This window comes from Malaclemys terrapin, chromosome 4 (genome assembly GCF_027887155.1).
Source record: "Malaclemys terrapin pileata isolate rMalTer1 chromosome 4, rMalTer1.hap1, whole genome shotgun sequence".
Lineage (NCBI taxonomy): Eukaryota > Metazoa > Chordata > Testudines > Emydidae > Malaclemys > Malaclemys terrapin.
The window spans coordinates 86613602-86633787 of NC_071508.1; the positions used below are offsets into that span (position 1 = coordinate 86613602).

At 44.1% G+C, this 20186-nt stretch overlaps 1 protein-coding gene across 5 annotated transcripts in view; it reads right to left on the reverse strand.

Annotated features, from left to right (window-relative positions):
• Positions 1–20186, reverse strand: part of SLC8A3 (solute carrier family 8 member A3) — a 210883-nt gene that overhangs the window by 31917 nt on the left and 158780 nt on the right. For 4 of the 5 annotated variants that reach the window (XM_054028666.1, XM_054028665.1, XM_054028668.1 and 1 more), the window contains one exon: positions 4504–4521. The exons of the other annotated variant lie outside the window; for it this stretch is intronic. In XM_054028666.1, the coding sequence (XP_053884641.1) occupies positions 4504–4521 (18 nt within the window). The remainder of the gene's footprint in view (positions 1–4503; positions 4522–20186) is intronic. 5 annotated transcript variants of the gene reach the window in all.

Sequence of the window (20186 nt, forward strand, 5' to 3'; positions counted from 1 at the left end):
GGATTTTGTTTTGCTGTAGCACCGGACAGGGCATCAGCAGACTATTCCATTCTTGGCTCTGTCACAAACTCGCAATGGGACCTTGGGCAAATCAACTTTCCACTTTGTGCCTCAGTCGCTTGCTCTGTAAAATGGGGATATGAATACTTATCTACTTCACGCTGGGATTAGCAGCATGAGACTTCATTCATTAATAACCAAAATGTACTTTGAGACATTTTCTTAGTAATGAGTGAATAGAGGTTAGGATACTCAGTTCTAATATGCACCCAAACATTTGGATGCTTCCCCAAGCCTCTAATCAATTATCTTAACCTCCTCAGCCTGCAAATCTTACAAGAACAGCAGGCTCTGGTAAGATTTCCAGTAATTCCTGCTTTTGGTCATGCTGCAATTACCACACAATCAATCATGCTCATGGCAATCTGACATGTCTCTTTCTGAACCCAGACAGCACCAGAAAGGACAGAGATAATTGCAAAAATCCAAGCTAATGAAGCAAACAAGTTATCCTAACTTTTTTGAATGTCAGAAAAGGTTTGGATTCAATTGGAGATTTAGGTTAAAAGTCCAGGTTTTTCTCTCACTTTGAACTGGCTCACCAAGCCCTAGTTTTGGCAGAAGTAAAAATTACCATATTCACCGACAAAAGAGGACGGTCAGACATTCCTATAGGAATAACTAGTAAATTTATCAAATACCATCACCATTTCTCCATATTAACATTATGCAGAGTAGTCATTTCCCATAACTAACAAAAATAAGAATAAGACCAATAAGAATAATGAATTCTCCAAAGTGATGAAAATGAGCGTGCTGCAAAAATAGCTACTTTAAGTAGAGAAAACATGGTTTTGTGGTTAAAGCAAAGGGTTCCAGGTCCTATTTCTGTCACTGCTGTTAACTTGCTGGGTTACCTTGGGGAAATCACATTGGCCTCTGTTTCTCCATCTGTGGAATGGGGCTAATATTCATCCACCTCACAGGAGGTTTTTGTGGTTCAATTTACACTTGAGGTCTTTGGATGAACAATGCTGTTGAAATATTAATCATATATTTAAAAATCAACATGTTAAAAGTGTACTGACACCTAAGATGATTTTAAATATCTCACTTACTTTTCATTATTTATGCTGTTTGCCTTGTGCATTTCTCTTATGTTGTAGGATGAAAATATATTTGTCAGTTTCACATTTGTTTATATTCAGTTTCCCTTTCAAAATCTCACACACTAACTGTGCTGTTTCCATTGCAAACACTGCAGGGACTGTTTAAATGAAAACAAAAAAATATGAGCAGTAGAATTATAAAAATTTTACAGAAACATCTGTGTTGGTCTGAGGTTTGATAAAAACCTTAGCTCTAAAAACTTAAATTGTGGTTCTAGGCCAACCCAACACATTCATGTCATGCAGTCAGAATCAGATACTTTAATCTAGCAGCCATCAGGTGCATCCTAAAACAGTTCCTGTCAAAGTTCATTGAGTCACAAGTCTGGATTGCAGAACTAGTTTGGCTCAAATAAGCACTCATTTGAACATGTGCCCGAAGTTCATCCAAATGCAAACTCATTTTTAAAAAAAATATTTTCAATTTTTCACATGGTTCTTTACTTTCAGGCTTGGGAGCAGCAGTGCCAATAATGCCCCCAAAAGTTGTTCTCATGAGATTTTCAAACCAAAATTATTGGAAATCTTGCTAGGCAGCTCCTTGTTGTGTGATTTCAGCACACCCCCATGCTGCAAACACATAGAGGCTAGCTGCAAAGATATGAACTTCCCCAAAATCAGGGGCTGCTTGGACCTGGGGGTCTCGGTTTGGGCCATCTGTGTCTCTGATACGCATCCAGAGTTCTAGTGTGTATACAGACAGAAGTGAATATCTAACCACTTGAGCTTTTCTCCTCGCTAGTCACAAGCCAGCCTGACATCAGCGCTCTGTGCTGGAGGAGTGAAGAGACAGAGCAGCAGGTGCCCTGGCCCTAAAAGCTGCTGGGTTTCTGGAGAGCAAACAATGGTGGGCGGAAGACATGAAATACACACACAAGAGAAACAAGAATCACCAGGAGAAATGTGAGACATCTAGGGAGAGTCCAAAAGGGGGCCACGTGACAGCGCCATTAGGTCACTCCGGTACGTTTATACTGCAATTAAGCACCCATGGCTGGCCCACGTCAGCTGACTTGGGCTTGCGGGGTGCTAAAATTATGGTGTAGACATTGGGGCTTGGGCTGGAGCCTGAGCTCTGTGTCCTTCCCCTCTTGTGGGGTCCTAGAGCCTGAACATCTACACTGCAATTTTACAGCCCCACAGCCCAAGCCTCCTGAGCCTGAGCCAGCTGACAAGGGCCAGCCACGGGTGTAGACGTACCCGCCGGCTCAAAGACAGGTCAGTGTGGCAGCTGCAGGGAGATGAGGCGCTTGGTAGGAAAAGGTAACATGAGAAGCCAGGGGTGGGGTAGATGACAAGCTCCAATGTAGTTTTCAATGTAATTTTTACAAACACTCTTGAATGCTTGCCTTTCCTAAATCTAACATGACACGGACTAAGTGAAAATGTCACCTCCATCTCTCCTTATTAGCCATGATTGGTACTGAGTGGTGCTCTAATGTGTGTTTCTGCTATGTGGGGGTGGGGGTATTATTGATATTGGTCTGGATATTTTCTATCTTGGTATTTGTAGTTTTAAACACATGCAAGGTACAAGTGATGTCAGCCCAGCTCTGCACAGAATTCATGTGCTGCACACAACAGACCTGACATTAGATAAACATAGCATTCTAGACAGCCTGGCGGGTGTGACTGAGGGGGAACAGGGTACCCTATCCTCTGGACCCTTCCACTTCCTCCAGGTCAGAAATTTGGCCCTTTTTCATTAACTGAACAGCAACTTTCCATAGCTGGTGAAAATTACCCAGTAATACCTGCCAAAAGCAATCAAATTTGATCACAGAGTGGAAATTATATTAATACAAATTATTTGGTTCCAGAGGTTCTGATCAAATTAAATGGCTAGTGAATTAAAAGCAACAAAATTGCTGTGAGAAAGGTTGCACTTGACTCATTTCCCATCCTGCTGAAGTTGAAGAACTGACAAAATTCATAGGAGAAAAAGGCCTCTTAAAGGATTCCCAGCCCAAGCAGGTCAGAACATTTTTTCATAAGCATCCTGAACTGAACTTTGGGGATTCTGTGACCTTTGTTGTCATTAGTTATGTTCTAATTAGCCCCGTTTGTGATTCTGGACATACTCTATGGCAGCGCCAGCTCTAGGCACCAGCGTCCCTAGCATGTGCTTGGGGCAGCACTTCCCAAGGGGCGGCACTCTGGCCCTTTGAGGCATCATCTTTGCTTCGGCGGCGGCACTCCAGCCTTTTTTTTTCCCTTCGGCAGCGGCATTCCGTTTTGTTGTTGTTGTTTGTTTTGTTTTGTTTTTTTGCTTGGGGTGGCAAAAAACCAAGAGCCGGCCCTGCTCTATGGACATCTGCCTTAGAGTATTAGGAATTGAAGGTGGTAGCATAAAGATATTTTCCTCTTGATTTGCAATGAAGTCTTGGATATGGTCTTTGATCCGAATGCCACCATAACTTGGGCATGATGAACATGTATGAATGGTTCAACGTAAACTCTTCCTAGAACAAAGACTTCTCAGGCTGTGGTCTGTAGAGCACTGGTGGCTTGCAGAGCACTTCCAGGTGTTCTGCAGAGCTGTTTCTGTCACAGCAGTTAACATCTGTCAGTTCCAAGCAGTGACACTTCCTGATAGTTGTAGTCCAGTTCAGGACTCATAATTTCCAGAAATTTTTTTGTCCAACTCTATTTAAAAAACAAAAACACAAGCCCTTCTCTGCACCTTCGAGTGCCTGCTTCTTGTGCCAAAGAGTTCTTTAGTGCAAACTCAACCATGATCAAACCTGGAACTGGAGGGATAACAAAAATACAGAAGGAATAACCCATACTACAATGTGAGCTTAGCAAGGCAGGGCATACTGTCCTGATCTTTCCCCCTTTCGGTGTTGGGGAGGTTTACACTGCACTCTCTTGGTGGCACATCAGTTGTTCTCTAGGAGGCACTTATGCCCAAACTTATACCCAAACTTCCAGGAGTTTTCTTTGGGCTGCCTTCCACTGTGAGTTCTGGGGGTAATACCACACTTAGGCCCACTCTGTTTTATTGTAAGTAAGCACTATAGATGCAGAAAGGAAGGTGTGTGATTGGGACTGGGAGGTGAGGTGTCCAATGTCCTAAACTATCAGGAGTTGTAGGTTCAGCTGTATGTTATAGGAAAGATCATTTCCCTTATATTTGTGGCAAAAAAACCCTTGGATTTGAGTTTTGACCTCATGTTTCAATAATTGGTGCATGCTAAATGTATCTGCTCCTTGGGTACACAGCCTCACTAGTAACTGTGATACAATGAGCATGAGCACAAAAGTCTCTGACTGAAGAAGAGAATGAAATCAAAGCCACACCGATAGAGCAAAGGAGTGAAAGCAGTCTTACCTTGAGTGAGTAGCAGCGCTGTATGAAACGAAAAACAAAAGAAGGAAAGAAGAAAACAGGAAGAGAGTTAATTTTCCATTTGGAGATGGCGCAAAGGCTATTTGCAGATGACAGTTTTAAATGAGTGATGAAGTTGGCTTAGTGCAGCGTGTGAGCTCTCTGTAGCCGCATGCTTGGTGCAGATTTGTGAGCATGCCCAGTAGCAGCAGGATGAGAATGAGGCTGGAGAGAACAAGTGCGTCCCAAGGGCTCTGTGTTTAGAAGTATTCCCCCTCCCCCATGAGCGAAGGCAGAAGGATGGGACTTGGGATGGGATAGTGGGTAAGGGACAGGAAAAACGTGTGGGGATTGTCACTCCTGATATCAGGGTCTGAGATGAGCCAAACTGTCCCAAAATCAGTTGGAAGTGTCCCTGCTTGAGGCACACTCTGTAGAAGTGGAGAGGGCTTGCCAAAAACAGGAAGGCCTTGATACACTGATGCACTGTCAGATCTTCTCTTGTATGTCAGATGTGAGTGCAGGCAGTAGCAGCGGTGAGGGGGTTCACTGAGAAGAACTTGGCCAGGGAAAAGAGTGTTTATAAAATGGGCACTGACCCTAGGACCAATGGAGATAGGGGTAAGGCTGCTAGGCATCATCCCCAACAATTCATAGGGAAGTTCTGATTTTCACAGGTGCATCCTGTGCCCCACAAGCTTCGCTCACGGAGATTTAGACTCTCAGATGGGCTGTAGATGTCACAATGAGCCACCGTGTTGAGTCTTCACAGGTCTCTTGGCTTCCAGTTGCACCTATGCATGATGCTATTGCACTGACATGTACCACACAGTCTACCCCACCTCACAAGGATGCTACTGCATTGCAACTATGCATTGCAAATGCAGTTATTTGGTCCTGCAAGATTAGTACAGGCTGAAATACTAGAGTGTAGGAGGAGGTGATAAGAAAGGAGAGAATAGCCTTGTAAGGAACAATAACTTCCCAATTCCAAAAATGCTCAGTATGGTCCTCCTGTTGTCATTGACTGTGATTACCTGATACCCCCTTCGCCTCCTCTATCTCCTTAGTCTCCATAGTTGTCACAAAGAAAGATTCAACTGGACCCTTTCTAGGTTTTATCCCTAGAAAACAGTGGCCAATACTCAAGAAAACCACCTCCAAACTAATCTTACCAAGATCTCGATAAAATGCTTTATATTGGCTGAAAATAGCAAACCTCCTTTGAATAGGAACTGAGCCCTAGTTCCATCACTGAAGTTTGCCCTTCACCCATCCCTCAAATAGAAAACTGTGCAACTGGCATCTCAAGATTGGGTTGTGATGATATGAAGATTTGGTTAAATAATGATAATGCTCTCATTACCTATTACTATAGCTCTTTCAGTCCAAGAATCTCACAACACTGTACAGACAACTAATCAGTATTAGCACCTCCATTTTACAGATGGTGAAACGGAGGCCAAGAAAGGTTACGGTGAACATTTGAATTTACCCACCTAAATTGTGGATTGATTTTCAAAGCTGGGAAAAAGAACCATGAGTCTTGATTCTCGATCCCTTACTACATCTACTAGACAATACTTCCAGATTCATATTTTTTATTCAAGTTTCAGTGAAGTGTCTGAAAAGGAAATATCAGCCATATGATTTGGTGCTAACATGAAAACATCAGTGGCACTATACATGACCGCGCAGTCAGCCTGGGGTCTGGCAGTAGCTCATTGTCCTTCTGTGTCTATAAGTGTTTGTGTTCTCTGATGTGCTTCTACTGAAAATAGCAGGGCCATTCCAGCAGAACACAATAGGTAAGAATGCATCTGCGGTTCTCCTAAATGTACCAGACACCTGGTATATAGTGTAATGTATGAGGTATGTCCTGCACTGATTTCAAAGGAACTCCCATGGAATGTCAGCAGCACAGATGATGTGTCAGAAGATCAGCAGTGAAAGGAGTCTGAGTAGACTCAGGCCTCTACATTTAAAACCTTCTATGGGTTTTCAGAGTCTATTCTCACTAGATCCTAAAAGGAGAAGGATCACCTGGGGCCCCCAAATAACTACTTGAATGATTAAATATTTTTGAGAATTCACTCAGGAAAGGCAAAAACTGATACCACTAGCTAAAGCCAGGTATGGTGTAGATATGAAGTTTGAGGTCTTTACACTATAGCTCTCCCATTCCAACTCACTCCTAAAATGCAACTCGCCTGTGTGTTCCAGTCCTGGGGCCTATATACAGCTCTGGTAAAGCCCCATGTAAATTGGCAAACTGGACCTACCTTCTACTGCAAGACCTCCTAGTTGCTGTGACATTTCGAGGAGGTGGACTAGAAATTGTGCAGTAGCTTCAGGAACGTTCAGAAATGGAGATTTTAACTGAATTAAATATGAACATTAATAATAAAATTGGTAGAGTAACCCTGGTGTTATTGGCTTAATACTAAATTCAATTTATTTTACACTACTCTGAAATCTTCCATGTGCCACAGATTTTTTGGTATTAACAATGTGTATCTGCAGATATTCAAGAGACAAGGTGGGTGAGGCTATATCTTTTATTGGATCAACAGAGACAAGCTCAAAAATTTTGAGCCACACAGAGCTCTTCCTTCAGGTCTGGGAGATGTACTCTGAGCATCACAGCTAAATGCAAGATGGAACAGATTGTTTAGAAATTGGTCTAACAAAAAATATTACCTCACCCACCTTGTCTCGCTAATATCCTGGGACCGACATGGATAGTAATTGCAGATTGTAAAAGGTGTCAGAGGTTTAGGAAATTGGGTAGGACACAGTTTGCATCTCTGGCATGCTGGGAGGTTGTTTGGGATTGTGGGGCATGCATAATAGCTGGATGTCAATATCCACATGTACTTTGTTATTGTTATGTTTCAGAGCTAACATCCAATTGAGATTAATAGGAGACACTGATATATTTCAGAGATACTGTTTCAGGATGTTTGCAGTCTCAAGTGGGCAAGATTATGTTGCTTAAAGCTGGTTCATGTTTGGAAGTTTTCTCTGAAAACTTAAGAATTAGAAATATAGGGCTTGAACCTCAACTGGTATAAACCGATGCAGTTCCAATTACTTCAAATTTTCTTAAAACTGATGGTTAGATTCTGGATTCTCATTCCATAAGAGTGGCATAGGAGCAGATTTTTGGTAGTCCAGAGCCCAGTAACATGATTAAACCATTGCCAGCAGCTGGAAAACCAATTGTTATGCTTATTGCTGAAAGCAGCTAAAAGGAGGCCTTTCTGACCTTAGCACAACTATCAGACCAGGAGGGGAGGAGAAAGTGAGTGACCTTGAGGAGTAAACATGACCCTGTGCCCTCCTGGCATGAGTTGTTTTTCCAAAGCATGCAGTTTTGCAAGATGGAAAGTTTGACAACAGTTAACTATTGCTATACAGCTGGTTAACTGATAGAAACTCTAGGCTGGAAATCTCCACACTTCACTTAGCTTCCGCTCCGCAGTTGTTTTTGATGAACAAGCTATGCAATACTAACAAATTGGGTATAAAAAGAGGAAGAAATCTCAACTGAGCAACTTGGACACTAGAACGCTTGGACACCTCTCAAGTTCCCCTGCAGATGGAAGGCCGGCCACTGGACATTTGCAATTACCTACTCTGCTAACTCATCTTCATTTTGATACGCAGCACCTCCTGCTTTCTGGATTGAGACCGCCACACAGCCTTGGCACTATTCCTCAACCTTGACCTACAACACTTTGTTCATATCTAACATTGAGTCTCCACACAGCTTCAGTTGAATGCACTTCAATGCCAACCGCAGCACCCCTGCTCTGGTACAGTTCTGGACCTCTGCACGGCACTAACAAATGTAATTCAGTTTCTTCACACAAGTAGAAACATTATTTCGGTGTGTAGAGTCAGTGTTCAAAATTAATCTAATAGTGAAATATTACTCACCCCCTAAGCTACAATGATTATAAAAACATTGCCAGTTTTCATGTTTCATAAAGCTGTTCTCATATTCTGGTGTTCTGGGATTTGAGTTTATACTTTTCATTTGCTTTTGAGCCTGCAAAAGAAGCATTTTTCTCTTCTTCAGTTATATGATATGATATGATACATGAATATTTGAAGAAGCCTCTAAAGCTATGAATGAAACATCAAGAATACAGAACAGGAAGCCAGGGGATTGCTTTATCTTTATCTTTCTGAGTGAATATAGTTCACAGAAGCAAGAACATGATTTCACAGACAGTAGCTTCCTTCTTGCACATGGACCTGCTAATGTACTTTAGTCGTGACTTGTAATATCCCCTGCCAGTCCAGTCCTGGATCCCTCTGCCCCTCTGCAAATACACACCAATGCTCATCTGAAGCATCCCTCTGCTTTTCGATCTGGGGCTCTCACACACCTCTGCTAGTGCACCTCATTTCTGATCTGCAGTGCCCTCTGCTCTTCCAGTCACTGGTCATATGACACAGTTAAGCCAATGCACCTCACTCCTAAATTAATAAATAAATAAATTAATGGAGATATCCTATCTCCTAGAACTGGAAGGAACCTTGAAAGGTCATCGAGTCCAGCCCCCTGCCTTCATTAGCAGGACCAAGTACTGATTTTGCCCCAGATCCCTAAGTGGCTCCCTCAAAGACTGAACTCACAACCCTGGGTTTAGCAGGCTAATGCTCAAACCACTGAGCTATCCCTCCCCCCTAAGTGTAGCCTTACTGTTATTAGTGTCTAGGGTATTTTAGGTGCCTGACAAGCATGTTACTATAGGAAGCCACTAAAAGAAGCTCAGCTTTTACACCATAATAGCAATCCTATGTATCCCTTGCCTAAACCTTGCAGGATGTGAGATGAGATGAACACATGATACGGCAGACAAAGCAAGTAGCATTAACTCTTCTTCCTGCTGAATTCCCAGGAGACATGAATCCATGTCTTCTATATATCCTTTTCCAAACTGTGACAGAGAGGGCAGGGCAGGGGATTCCATTTTCAGTGATAAAATGAAGGAGTAGATAGAAGGTATATAAAGCTAAAATAATTAATCCCTAGTATAATCTCCAGAGCTCCAGTAGAGTACCCTAGGGATGAATTTAAACACACAATGTTTTCCTTCTTATTTATGTCCAGCCTCTGCATATACCACTAATTAAGCTGCAAGAACTACCCTGTTAGTACGAAATGTTTCACATGCTCACTTGCAAAATACCAAACACTGTATCAGAAGCAAGGAGGAGCTGGTCCTTTCAGGCTCGGAACTCCAGAGTGACCTAAGGTTCCGAAAGGGGCACCTGGCAACTACAGAATCATCATGACAACTCCAGGGTAAATTGCCTTTGATGCTTTCTTGGTTTGATTCCAGGCAGAGAGGTAACAGCCAGTGAGAATCCAATCAGCTGAAGGAGAGTTTGGCTGGAGTGCAGACGAGCATGGTGGCATGTCTGAGATATGCAAGAACAACTTTTCTGATACAAATCCTTTTTCAGAGGCAGCTTTGCTTTCCTATTTACTGAAGTTGCCTTCATTTTGCTGTTGCATGATGCTATATTTGGCCTGGGTCTGAATCAAAACCCTGGATCCCAGACCCCGAGCTGGTTTTGTTGGCTTGTTTGTATAATAGCCTGAACCAAAGCCCCAGATCTGAACACTTGCTTTTTTCTAGAGTCTGTTAATTGGTATCTGAACTTTGCAGCCCAGGCCAGTATCTAATATCTATAATGTTTGTGTTTTCTATATAATATGAAGCTCATGGGCCAAATGCTACTGTGTAGGTGACACATCAGTAGCCAACATTCTCCTTGGTGTAACTCCACTGAGATCAATGAAGGTTGCCCCCAGAATGACTTTGGCCCAGGATGAGAGTAGATCAGAAAATGGGTATAACCAATAATATAATTTATACCAATCCGGTATTGTGGAAAATGTGTTTGCATTCATTTTCCAACCCACTGTGTCATTTTCATCACCGCTTACTTCACCACAGAATTGGCCCCACATTTTATTCTGCAAACAATATTGATTAAGGGCAGGTCTACACTACCGCTTCAGTCGATCTAACTTATGTTGCTCAGGGGCGTGAAAAAGACACCCCGCTGAGCGATGCAAGTTACAGCGACCTAAGCGCTGTCCACACCAGCGCTATGTAGCTTCCGCCTCTCATGGAGGTGGAGTAGTTATGCCTACAGGAGAGCGCTCTCCCATCGTCACAGAGTGTTTTCACCATACACGCTACAGCAATGCAGCTGCTCCAATGTGGCATTTCTAGTGTAGGCCTGCCCTAACATAAGGCCATGTCTACACTTACAAGCTTACGGTGGCATAGCTGTGCCATTGTAAGAGTGCTGGTGTAGCCGCGTTATGCCAATGGGAGAGAGCTCTCCCGTTGACATAATAAAAACCAGCCCAATGAGCGTCCGTAGTTGTGTCGGCGGGAGAGCGTCTCCCGCCGACATAGCGCTGTGCAGACAAACGCTTAAGCCAGCAAAATGTATGTAGCTCAGGGGGGTGTTTTTTCACACCCCTGAGCGACGGAAGTTTTGCCCACATAAGTGCTCATGTAGACATGGCCTAAATATTTTCTAATTTCTATTCCTGGAGAGCCTTTAAAGAGAAAGGGTGCCCTTGGACTGTTAGATGCAGGGTGTCCATAGAGGAAAAGTGATGCAAGGAGGGAAGCAGCAGTGGGGTCTTGATGAGACTCAGGTTTGCACAACAATAATAGTCACTGGCAGCAACAAGAAGTGAGAGCAGCACTGTCAGGATCGTACTGGCACCTGAAGGAGCTCAGTGACAGCACACATCAAATTGCTAGAGGCTAGCATCTCTGTGCAATCTACTGTAACTCTTGAGAAGACAGAGGAACTTTAAGAGGCTGAGCTTCAGTAGCAGTGAGCTCTCTGTGTGCCTATGGTTAATGGTTTTCCATACGAAGGTGTCTATGAAGCTGGAAGCAGGAGTGTGCCCTTTCCTTAAAGCAGCATAAAGAACTAAACATGTTATTGAGCATGTTAAACAAGTCAGAAATGTTACTGCATTATGCCTACTTCAGCTCCCACTAAAGTCAATAGCAAAACTCTGCGACTTTGAGGGAGAAAAATCAGATCCATTCCCTTCATTGGGAGACTTGCCACAGCAAATTTGGTTCTGTCAGTATATTGCAGGGTGAAATTATAATCCCACAAGGTACATTTTTGATGGGGTACAGAGCACAGTTTGGAAAAAGAAATTTAAATTCCCAGAGCTATTCCCATCCACTGATCGTGAAACAGAACCTTCCAACGATGACTCTCGGCCACAACTTCCCTCTGTGAAGTGGAGTCTTCCATGCTTGGCCTATCCACTGTTAAATGGATCCCTGCAAGAGACACATTCATTCCACCTGCTACTTGCTAGTGTAACACTGACAGACCTTGGTCATTGGCAGTCAGGATTGAACCTGGGGCCTCTAGGACCTTAGTGCATGAGCCTCTACCACATGAGCTAAAAGCCAACTAACTGTTAGCTAAGGTTGTAGAGCAAACTCATTAATCTCTCTCTCTAAGTGGTCTCAGTGCCACTAGATGGGACAGAACACCACCCCCAGATGGTGTGTGGGTTACACTAGGAAGGGTGGAATATGGTTCCAAAACCACTGTCCATGAAGAAGAATCTTCTAAGAGGGATTCTGAGTTTCAAATTGCTGTGAAGACATATCTTACAGGAACCAACTCTTCATGAAGTTTCCATGGAGGATTCTCACCCCTCTATAAGGTGGAATAGTCCAAAATCAGCATTCACCCAATATCCCTGAAGTTCAGTCTTTCACCAATTTGCTGTGAAGTGAATTGTCCCACGTAGGGCTCTCAATTACCCGCATGAATTGTAATTTTCCAAGCATGATCCTCATGCTTATGCAACATCAAATGAAATCATCCAAAGTGGTATCTCATCTGCAGTTGTTCACCGTTCCAACTCTGTTCTCTGCGTAGCACTCTGGGGTTAACTACAGATTAAGCAAAAGGTAGGGATTGGCTCCCAGAAAAAGGAAACCAAGCTCTGCTCCTGTAATTCTGGAGTGCACAAAAATTGTCAAGGCTGATGTGTGACCAGAGTATAAACAGCCTGGACTTCTCTGGCACTGTAGGGCAGTGAGTAGCAAAATACCTACGTCTGAATTGTGAGCTATTGTGACACCAGAGCCACCAGGAGAGTAACAGTGAAACCAAAAATGTCACCTTTTAACGAAGAGAGACACTCGAAAGGTACTGACAGAAGGCTGGCCAGGCAGGTGGCTCAACATGCTGGGAGGCTTCTAAGTCCTGGTATGCTCAGTTGACAGGGATTTGGTCCCTGTCACTGCAAATAAGAGGAACAGATGCAGCCAGGAGAATCCATTAGTTAGCTTCTTGGAAAAGGAGAGGGAGACAAGAGTAGCAAATTTTGGGGGCAGGTGGCAGAATGGAGAGAACCAACATCCCTGCTCCCCACCACCCTCCCTGGCCTTACTTGCTGGGCAGGAAATTCACATTTCCTATTAGTTTTTTGCTTATCCACTTCAGTGCTACCAAACTTAAGTGAGGGTTACTTTTATTGGTACCCCTTGCACATTGATATGCTCCTATTAAATTGCTATCAGTCTTCATCACAGGACGTTGGCAAGATACCAACACTAAATCTGTTCTAATCTATTTGAATTCTCTGAGCATATTGACAAAATAGCTGAGAAAGGAGAGTTACATGATATAATTATTTGGACTTTCAGAAAATCTTTGAAAAAGTCCCTCACAAGAGGCTATTCAAGAAACTAAGTAGCCCTGGGATGCAAAATAAAGTTTATCATGGATCAGAAACTGCCTAAGGGACAGGAAACAAAGAATAGGAATAATCAGTCTATTTCTGTCAGGGCGAAAAGGTTAACCGTTAGGTGCCACAAGGTTCCATACCAGTACTGAGGCCATTTAATATATTTACTAATGATCAGGAAAAGGGACTGAGCAGAAAAGGAGCAAACGTTGCAGGTGACACAAAATTATTTAGTGGAAAAAGCTGTATTAGATATTTATATGGATAATGAAAACATCAACAAGCTAGGGGAAGGATGTCCCATAGTCATCCATGACACAAATCTTTGCACCTGCCTCTGAGATATCTAGTACTGGCTAGAGCTGGCCAGAAAATGTCTTTTTTTCCATGGATTTTCATCAAAAAACTAAAAAAATTTCAACTGAAACCCCAAAAATGTCCTGCTTCAAGGTTTTGGGTTTTCCAATGAAATAATAAATACGGTAAATAAAATTCCAAGGAAATTAGACACTTTCCATGAACATTTTCATTTAGTCAAAACCCAATTTTTCTGCTTAAAAAAAAAAAAGTTTCAACCAGCCCTGATACTGGGCATTCTTGGCAACAGGTTCCTGGTCTAGCTGGATGACCAGGCTGATCTGACATTGCAATTCTTAAGTCCCTACAGTTCTAGCTGAACACTGGCACTCGCCAGAAGATCTTCATCAAAGCACAGAGTGAGTTAAAGTGGCTGTTCACCATGTTAGTTTATTTTTGGGGATAGGGTGGGTAGGGAATAGGAGATGGGCAGGTGGATAGACAGATGCCTTCTACAGTCTCACAGTAGTGCTGTGATAGATACAGGTAAACTGATGGGACCTGGGTCTGCCCTCTGGCATTGGTGCACCAAGAGAAAGGAGCAAAAAGCATGTGTGAGATGAGGGACGGGATAGATTTCATGAGTCTGTGCCTCAGTGCCTCACAAAGATTGTAATATAGATACCAAGCTCTGAGCGTGAGCCGGCAAAGGTACATATTCCAGTATAAGTTGGGATCCCAATCAATGGGCCAAGACTTCTCCAGTATAAGCCTCAGCTCTAGTCAATACTATATAGAGATATATTCTTCGCCGGTGATGTCTATTGGTATGTATGTAGGAGAGTTTAGCCAAAAGTCTGGATTGACTATACCCTGCTGATCATTGTGTCCTGTATCGTTGTCCTGGGTAGCATCCCTTCAGTTATGGGTCTATGGTAAATTGCTGAATTCATAGAGCAGCACTTTGTGCCATTGAAATTCCAAACGCTGTCATTGAGCAAGCCCAAGGCATCAAACCAAGATCCAGATCCAAATTAAGATATCCAAATCCTGCCCTGGGGTCATCACTTAAGCATGTAAATTCTTGTCTTATGCACCTACGTGCCAACTGACACTCTATCGTCTGTGCTTTCTGGCTGTGAAATGTGGACTATGTATTGAAACCACATTAGCCATTGGATGCATTTCATCAGTGCTGCCTATTACTTAATTCTTAAGATTAACTGGCCGGATAACAAGGCATCTGGGTGAGCCCAAATCACTGGCATTGAAGCTAGGATCGTGAAAGCACAACTGAAATGTGCTGGCTCTGGCACTAGACAGCCTGACTGGCAATTACCTAAAAGATCACTTTCTAGTCTGCTGAGTAAAGGGACATGCTCGCGCTCCCGCAGAGGCCAGAAGTACTGCTCTGAAGGCACTTTGAAGGACAATCTAGAAGTGTGAGATAGTCCGACAGTATGCTGGGACCAGCCTGCATGCAACAGAGCTAAATGGAGGGCACCAACCACAAGGGCACACGCTGAAGAAAACCACATACTGTGTGCTAGGTACAAATATGCCAGCAGAATATACAAACAGAAACTCCTCATCGAAAACAACTTTACCTGGGCCTGCCAAGAGTGGCTGAAAAAATCTCTCTCAGTGGCCTTGTGAGTCATTAAGGCCCAGGCTACGTGATGACAATAGTGATCGCTATACTGACAGACTTTAATATTAATGGTATCTACATGCATGTTGGTGTGTGTGCATGCACATCTTTGAGTAGGTCTCTGTAAGTATATGTTTGTATGTGTAACTGCATGGAGCATCTACATATTTGCATATGCCAGCATGTGCCTACATGTATGTGGTTAAGTTTGCGTATCCTCACATCTGCCTATCCAGGTTTTATATTACACCCATCACCATTGCATTTGCTCTCCATATGTGTGTATATGCCTGCAGGAATGTGCACATGGCAAAAATGTGCATGCCTGAATGTATTAGCATGTACATACACATATGTGTGTGCTTCTCTTTGTGGCAGTGTGTATCTGCATGCACATATGTGTGTTTGTGTGTGCGTATCTTCATAAGTATGTGGGTGCTTTCAAACCCTTCACGGCCAATCCGCACCCTATCTATTGAGATGACGACTCCCATCTCCAACCAGCCCCTGATGCCAGGCTTATCATCCACTGGTTACATTTGCAAAGAAGGGTATCTGTGCTTTTGCCCATGCTGTCCCTCACACTTGGGAGAAGCTCCCTGTAAACATCAGCAAAACTAGTCCATTATCCTCTTTCAAATTCCTCAAGACTCTCATTTTTCTTGACAACAGTTAGGCAGGGAGGGTGTAGCCTATCATGCTGACCAATACTGGCTCATGGTTTCCTCATATTCCCTTGTCTGTCTGTATCCCTGTGTTGTGTCTTGTCTTATATTGTAACCAATTTGGGGACAGGGTCCATCTTTTTATTCTCTGTTTGTATAGTGCCCAGCACAATGGAGTCCTAGCCCCACGTGTGCGCGCACGCGCACATATTTGTCTTTGCATGATTCTGCATGTCTGCCTCACAGGTGCATGTGTCTGTGTTGACCTTGTCACATGTCAGTAGGGGACTTTGCACTACATCAATGCTTGGTGCATCTATATCCATTATGTGCCATCTAATTCTTCATCAAAGCCAACAGAATGGTGCCCTCTTGTGGGAGCTCTCTACAGTACATGGAATCTTTTGAAATGTCATAGGATTAAGATGGTGACAGTGTAAAAATACATTGAAACCCTCTTTCCTTTCCTTTATTTTTAAGTGCTGAGCCCTTGCATTGGCTACACCTTAATGAGGCTAATGAGATGTGTGCATCTCTTCCTCTTCTGTGGACATGTTTTTTGGAAATTTGCCGATAATCCTCACAAATGGACAAATAAAAAGTGCACCATCCTCTTCTATTGTATCTCACATCCTGCTGGTAAATGGAGGCTGATGATAGGTGCTCCTATGCTGTGACAGAGGCAGACAGCTGCCTTTTAGGATTTGTCCAGCAGGCCTCTGGGTCTGACACTGCCCTCACTTGTACCTGTTTACACCATCTAACCCCATTGTCTTTAATGGAGTTACGTTCAAATTACATTGGTGTAAATGAGAGAAGAAACATGGTCTTTGTCATGACATAGCATCACGGCAACTTAAACAGTGTCTGATTTAAGTTAATTTGGAGATTTGTTAACGGGTGAGTGGTGCCCTGGTTAGAGGAAGTTGCTGCGTGAGTGGGATAAGAAACAAAAGCAATTTCAACAAGGGAAGAATCACGTCATGTCCAAGCACCAGGCAGATGTTTCTCATTCCAGGGAGTACTACACAAAACGTCTGGACGCTGACAGACACTGTGCAAGCTTCCCCTGTGCTGATCTGCCAATCACCTTTGTACTAACTTTCAGCAGCACTTGCTATTAAGGCCCTAGTAAACTTGTGCTTAACTGTATGGTGATTTGGCAATGCAGACAGACTGTACACATGGGACTGGGATCGTTCCACCAAATTGACCTAACTAGGATATAAAACTCAGGTGGTCAGAGATGACTGGCAAATTCAACAAGCCATTGCTCTGTCACTAACCAGCCTGGCCCTTGCTTCACTGGAACTGATTTAAACCTGTTTGGCTTCAGCTTCTGCTGTCCTAGATGTTGGCGCTCTTTCTTCCTAATGGGTTTACATTTTCATAGTAGAAATCACAGTGTTTTTCTTTTCTTCCTCATGATCCTTACCTGTCTCCTCACAGCTTTTCCCATACCATCTACCTACCAACCCTGTTCCTTTATCACAAGCCCCTGCCTGACATGTAAGGTGCCTTTCCTCTTCCCTCTCACAGGAGTGGGGGTGAACAGAGTCTCATGCGAGCTCTCTCTTGTTGTACCTTACTCAGTCCTTTCTCTGCAGCCAGATGGAAGCAATGGCAGCACTAAATCCAAGTATGAATGGCTGACACTACAGGTGCAGCAGAGTCCTGCTGAGTTCCTCTCCACTGACTTCCAACAGTGTGTCTTCTGCTGCTCCCCATTATGCTCTACATTGGTAGTGAGGAGGAGAAGAAGCCAAAGGACTTCAGAACATGTGCATGAGAGGAGAACTGTACTGTCTGCAGGGCCGGATGAAGACAAACCAAGGTGATAGGCCCTCTCCAACATAGGGATCCCCAATTGCCCTGGTCCTGCATTATGGACCTGACCCCACTTGGGTTGGTAATGGCCAGGGTCACCCACTCAAGAGTTGCCCTGCTGAGGGACCCACCACTACTCCTTTTTTTTGGGCAGGCTGGGTGTCCCCTCTGTCCAGATAAGGAAGCCCCCATCTACCCACTGGGGGACCCTGGGTGATACCATCTCACCCAAATCATGTGGGGGTGTTGCCAGTGAAGTGCCCACCCCAAGAGTCCTCTGTGTGGTGGTGTTAGTGAGGGCCCCACCAGAGCAGATTTAATAGTTATCATCCAGCTGAGATGAATGGGGCAATTCATACCTCTCTGAGCTATTGTTTCACACCAGCTTCAGACTGAGCCCCTGAGACATGGAGAACCACTCCACGAGGGACAGTCTGAAATACTGGTGGGATGTCACCTGTTTCCTCCCTCTCTGTTGAGCTGCCTGCAAAGATGGCAGAGGAACTGGAGAGGCTGCACTGGCCTCTCTTCCCATCCCAGGGAGTCTCTAATGTAGCCTCCTTAATCCCCTCCATGGAGTAGGGGTGGGCAGAGCAGCTGGAGCTGCCACCAAGGAGTACAGCGGGATGGGAGAGGCCAGGAGGCCATTAGACATTTTCTGTGACACAGGGGCCTTCTGGCTGGGTACCTTCTACCCCACACTGCCCCCCTCATTCGCCTACATTCTTAGATGGCAAGCTGTTTTGGACAAGGATCATCTCTTTGTTATGTGTGCCCCCAGTGCCTAGCACAATGCATCCCTGGCCTCTCAACACCAACCCAGTGCACATGGTAACCGATAACATTTCCACGGGGTGATCAGGGTGGAAGAAGGGAGCATTGGCTCAGCAATAGGGAGAACTTTGGCTGAGGTGGGTGGACAAAACTGAGAGAATATTTTGGGGGAAATAAGAAAACTGTAGCTGACAAGATATGTACCTTGGGCATTTTGTCTATCCATTGTCAGTCTGCTGTCATTTGTCTGTCTTGTCTATTTAGGTTGTAGGTTCTCCAGAGTTACTTATGCGTTCCTATGCACGTGCACAGTGCTGAGCCCAACAGGGCCCTGATTCTGAGAGGGGCCCCTGAGTGCTACTGCAACGCACGTAACAGTAACGCATACTCCACGGCACCTGGTGTGGAGCATGAGCTGCCTCATGCTGACAGGGCTCAGAGGTAAGAACAGCTATTGCCTGATGTGGAATGTCCCCATCTGTCGTGACTCTGGCAGTGGCACAGAGAAGGATCGCCCTCCTTCTGATTAACAGAAATGGCACATCTACTATTTCCTTATGCCCCTATCTTCAAACACACACACACCAGTGCTGTTCCTCTCCACCAGCCTTGTGTAAACCCCTGGCTGGCAGGGAGGAGTTGCTTTGGGCAGGTAGCACAACAAAGCTTAGGCGTTGTAAGGATGGGGCTCCATCAAATGGCTTCTCAGGGGAGCCCTCATTTGTATGAACCAGTTCTGCATTGTGAGACATTGACGGCATGGCCTTGAGAGGAATTCTCGGTGACCTTGGATGCACTCATGGTAAGACTCCAGCAGGGATGCATTCCATCCCAGAAAACATAAATCATCCAAAGCAGAATCCATTTCCGATGGGACTCAGACTTACATTAATAGCCACCCTCTAGGACAAATGGAATTATCTCGTTCTTGATATATTTGAAGAGTCTAAAATCACATGATACTTAATTGCCCCATTTGGCATCTTTGTTATAGGAGCATCTAAAATGGAATTGTGCCCAAATTACGCTCAGACAGGCACATCAACCTGCCTGAGTGCCAGCTCAGACACCAAAATGGAGATCTGGATATCCTTTCATTAGGTGCTTATGTTTAAAAATTACACTCAATGGGCCAGATCCGGAGCCACTGTGGTGATGGGAAGACACACTGATTACAGTGGTACAGGAAGAGGTTGAGTGTGTGGGCAGGTAGACAGATACAGGTAATTTTAAGTACTGTATAGCAACTAAAACTGGAAACTCAGAGTCCGGGTTCTTTTCCAGCTCTCCCACTCACTTGCTGTGTGATTTTGGCCAAGTCATTTAACCTCCCCGTGCCTCATTTTATCTGCGTGTAAACTGGGAAATAAGGCTTCATACCTACCTCACAGAAGTGTTGTGAGGCTCCATGAATGAATATTTGTGAAGTGCTTGGAGATTCTTGAATGAAAAAAGCTAGAGAAGTGCAAAGTATTATTACTGTAAAACCAAAACACTGTGACTGTGATTCCCCTGCTGTATGAGACAGGTTTTTAGCAAAGATTCAGAGGAAGCCAACAACAATATTCAACGCTGCACCATAAGGGACTGGGGACAAAGGAGGGACATTCAGTACTGAAGAGGGGAGTTGAAGAGATAGCCATGCACTACATTCTTTTCGGTTCTTTTTCACTCCCTTCAGTCTCAGCCTTAGGGG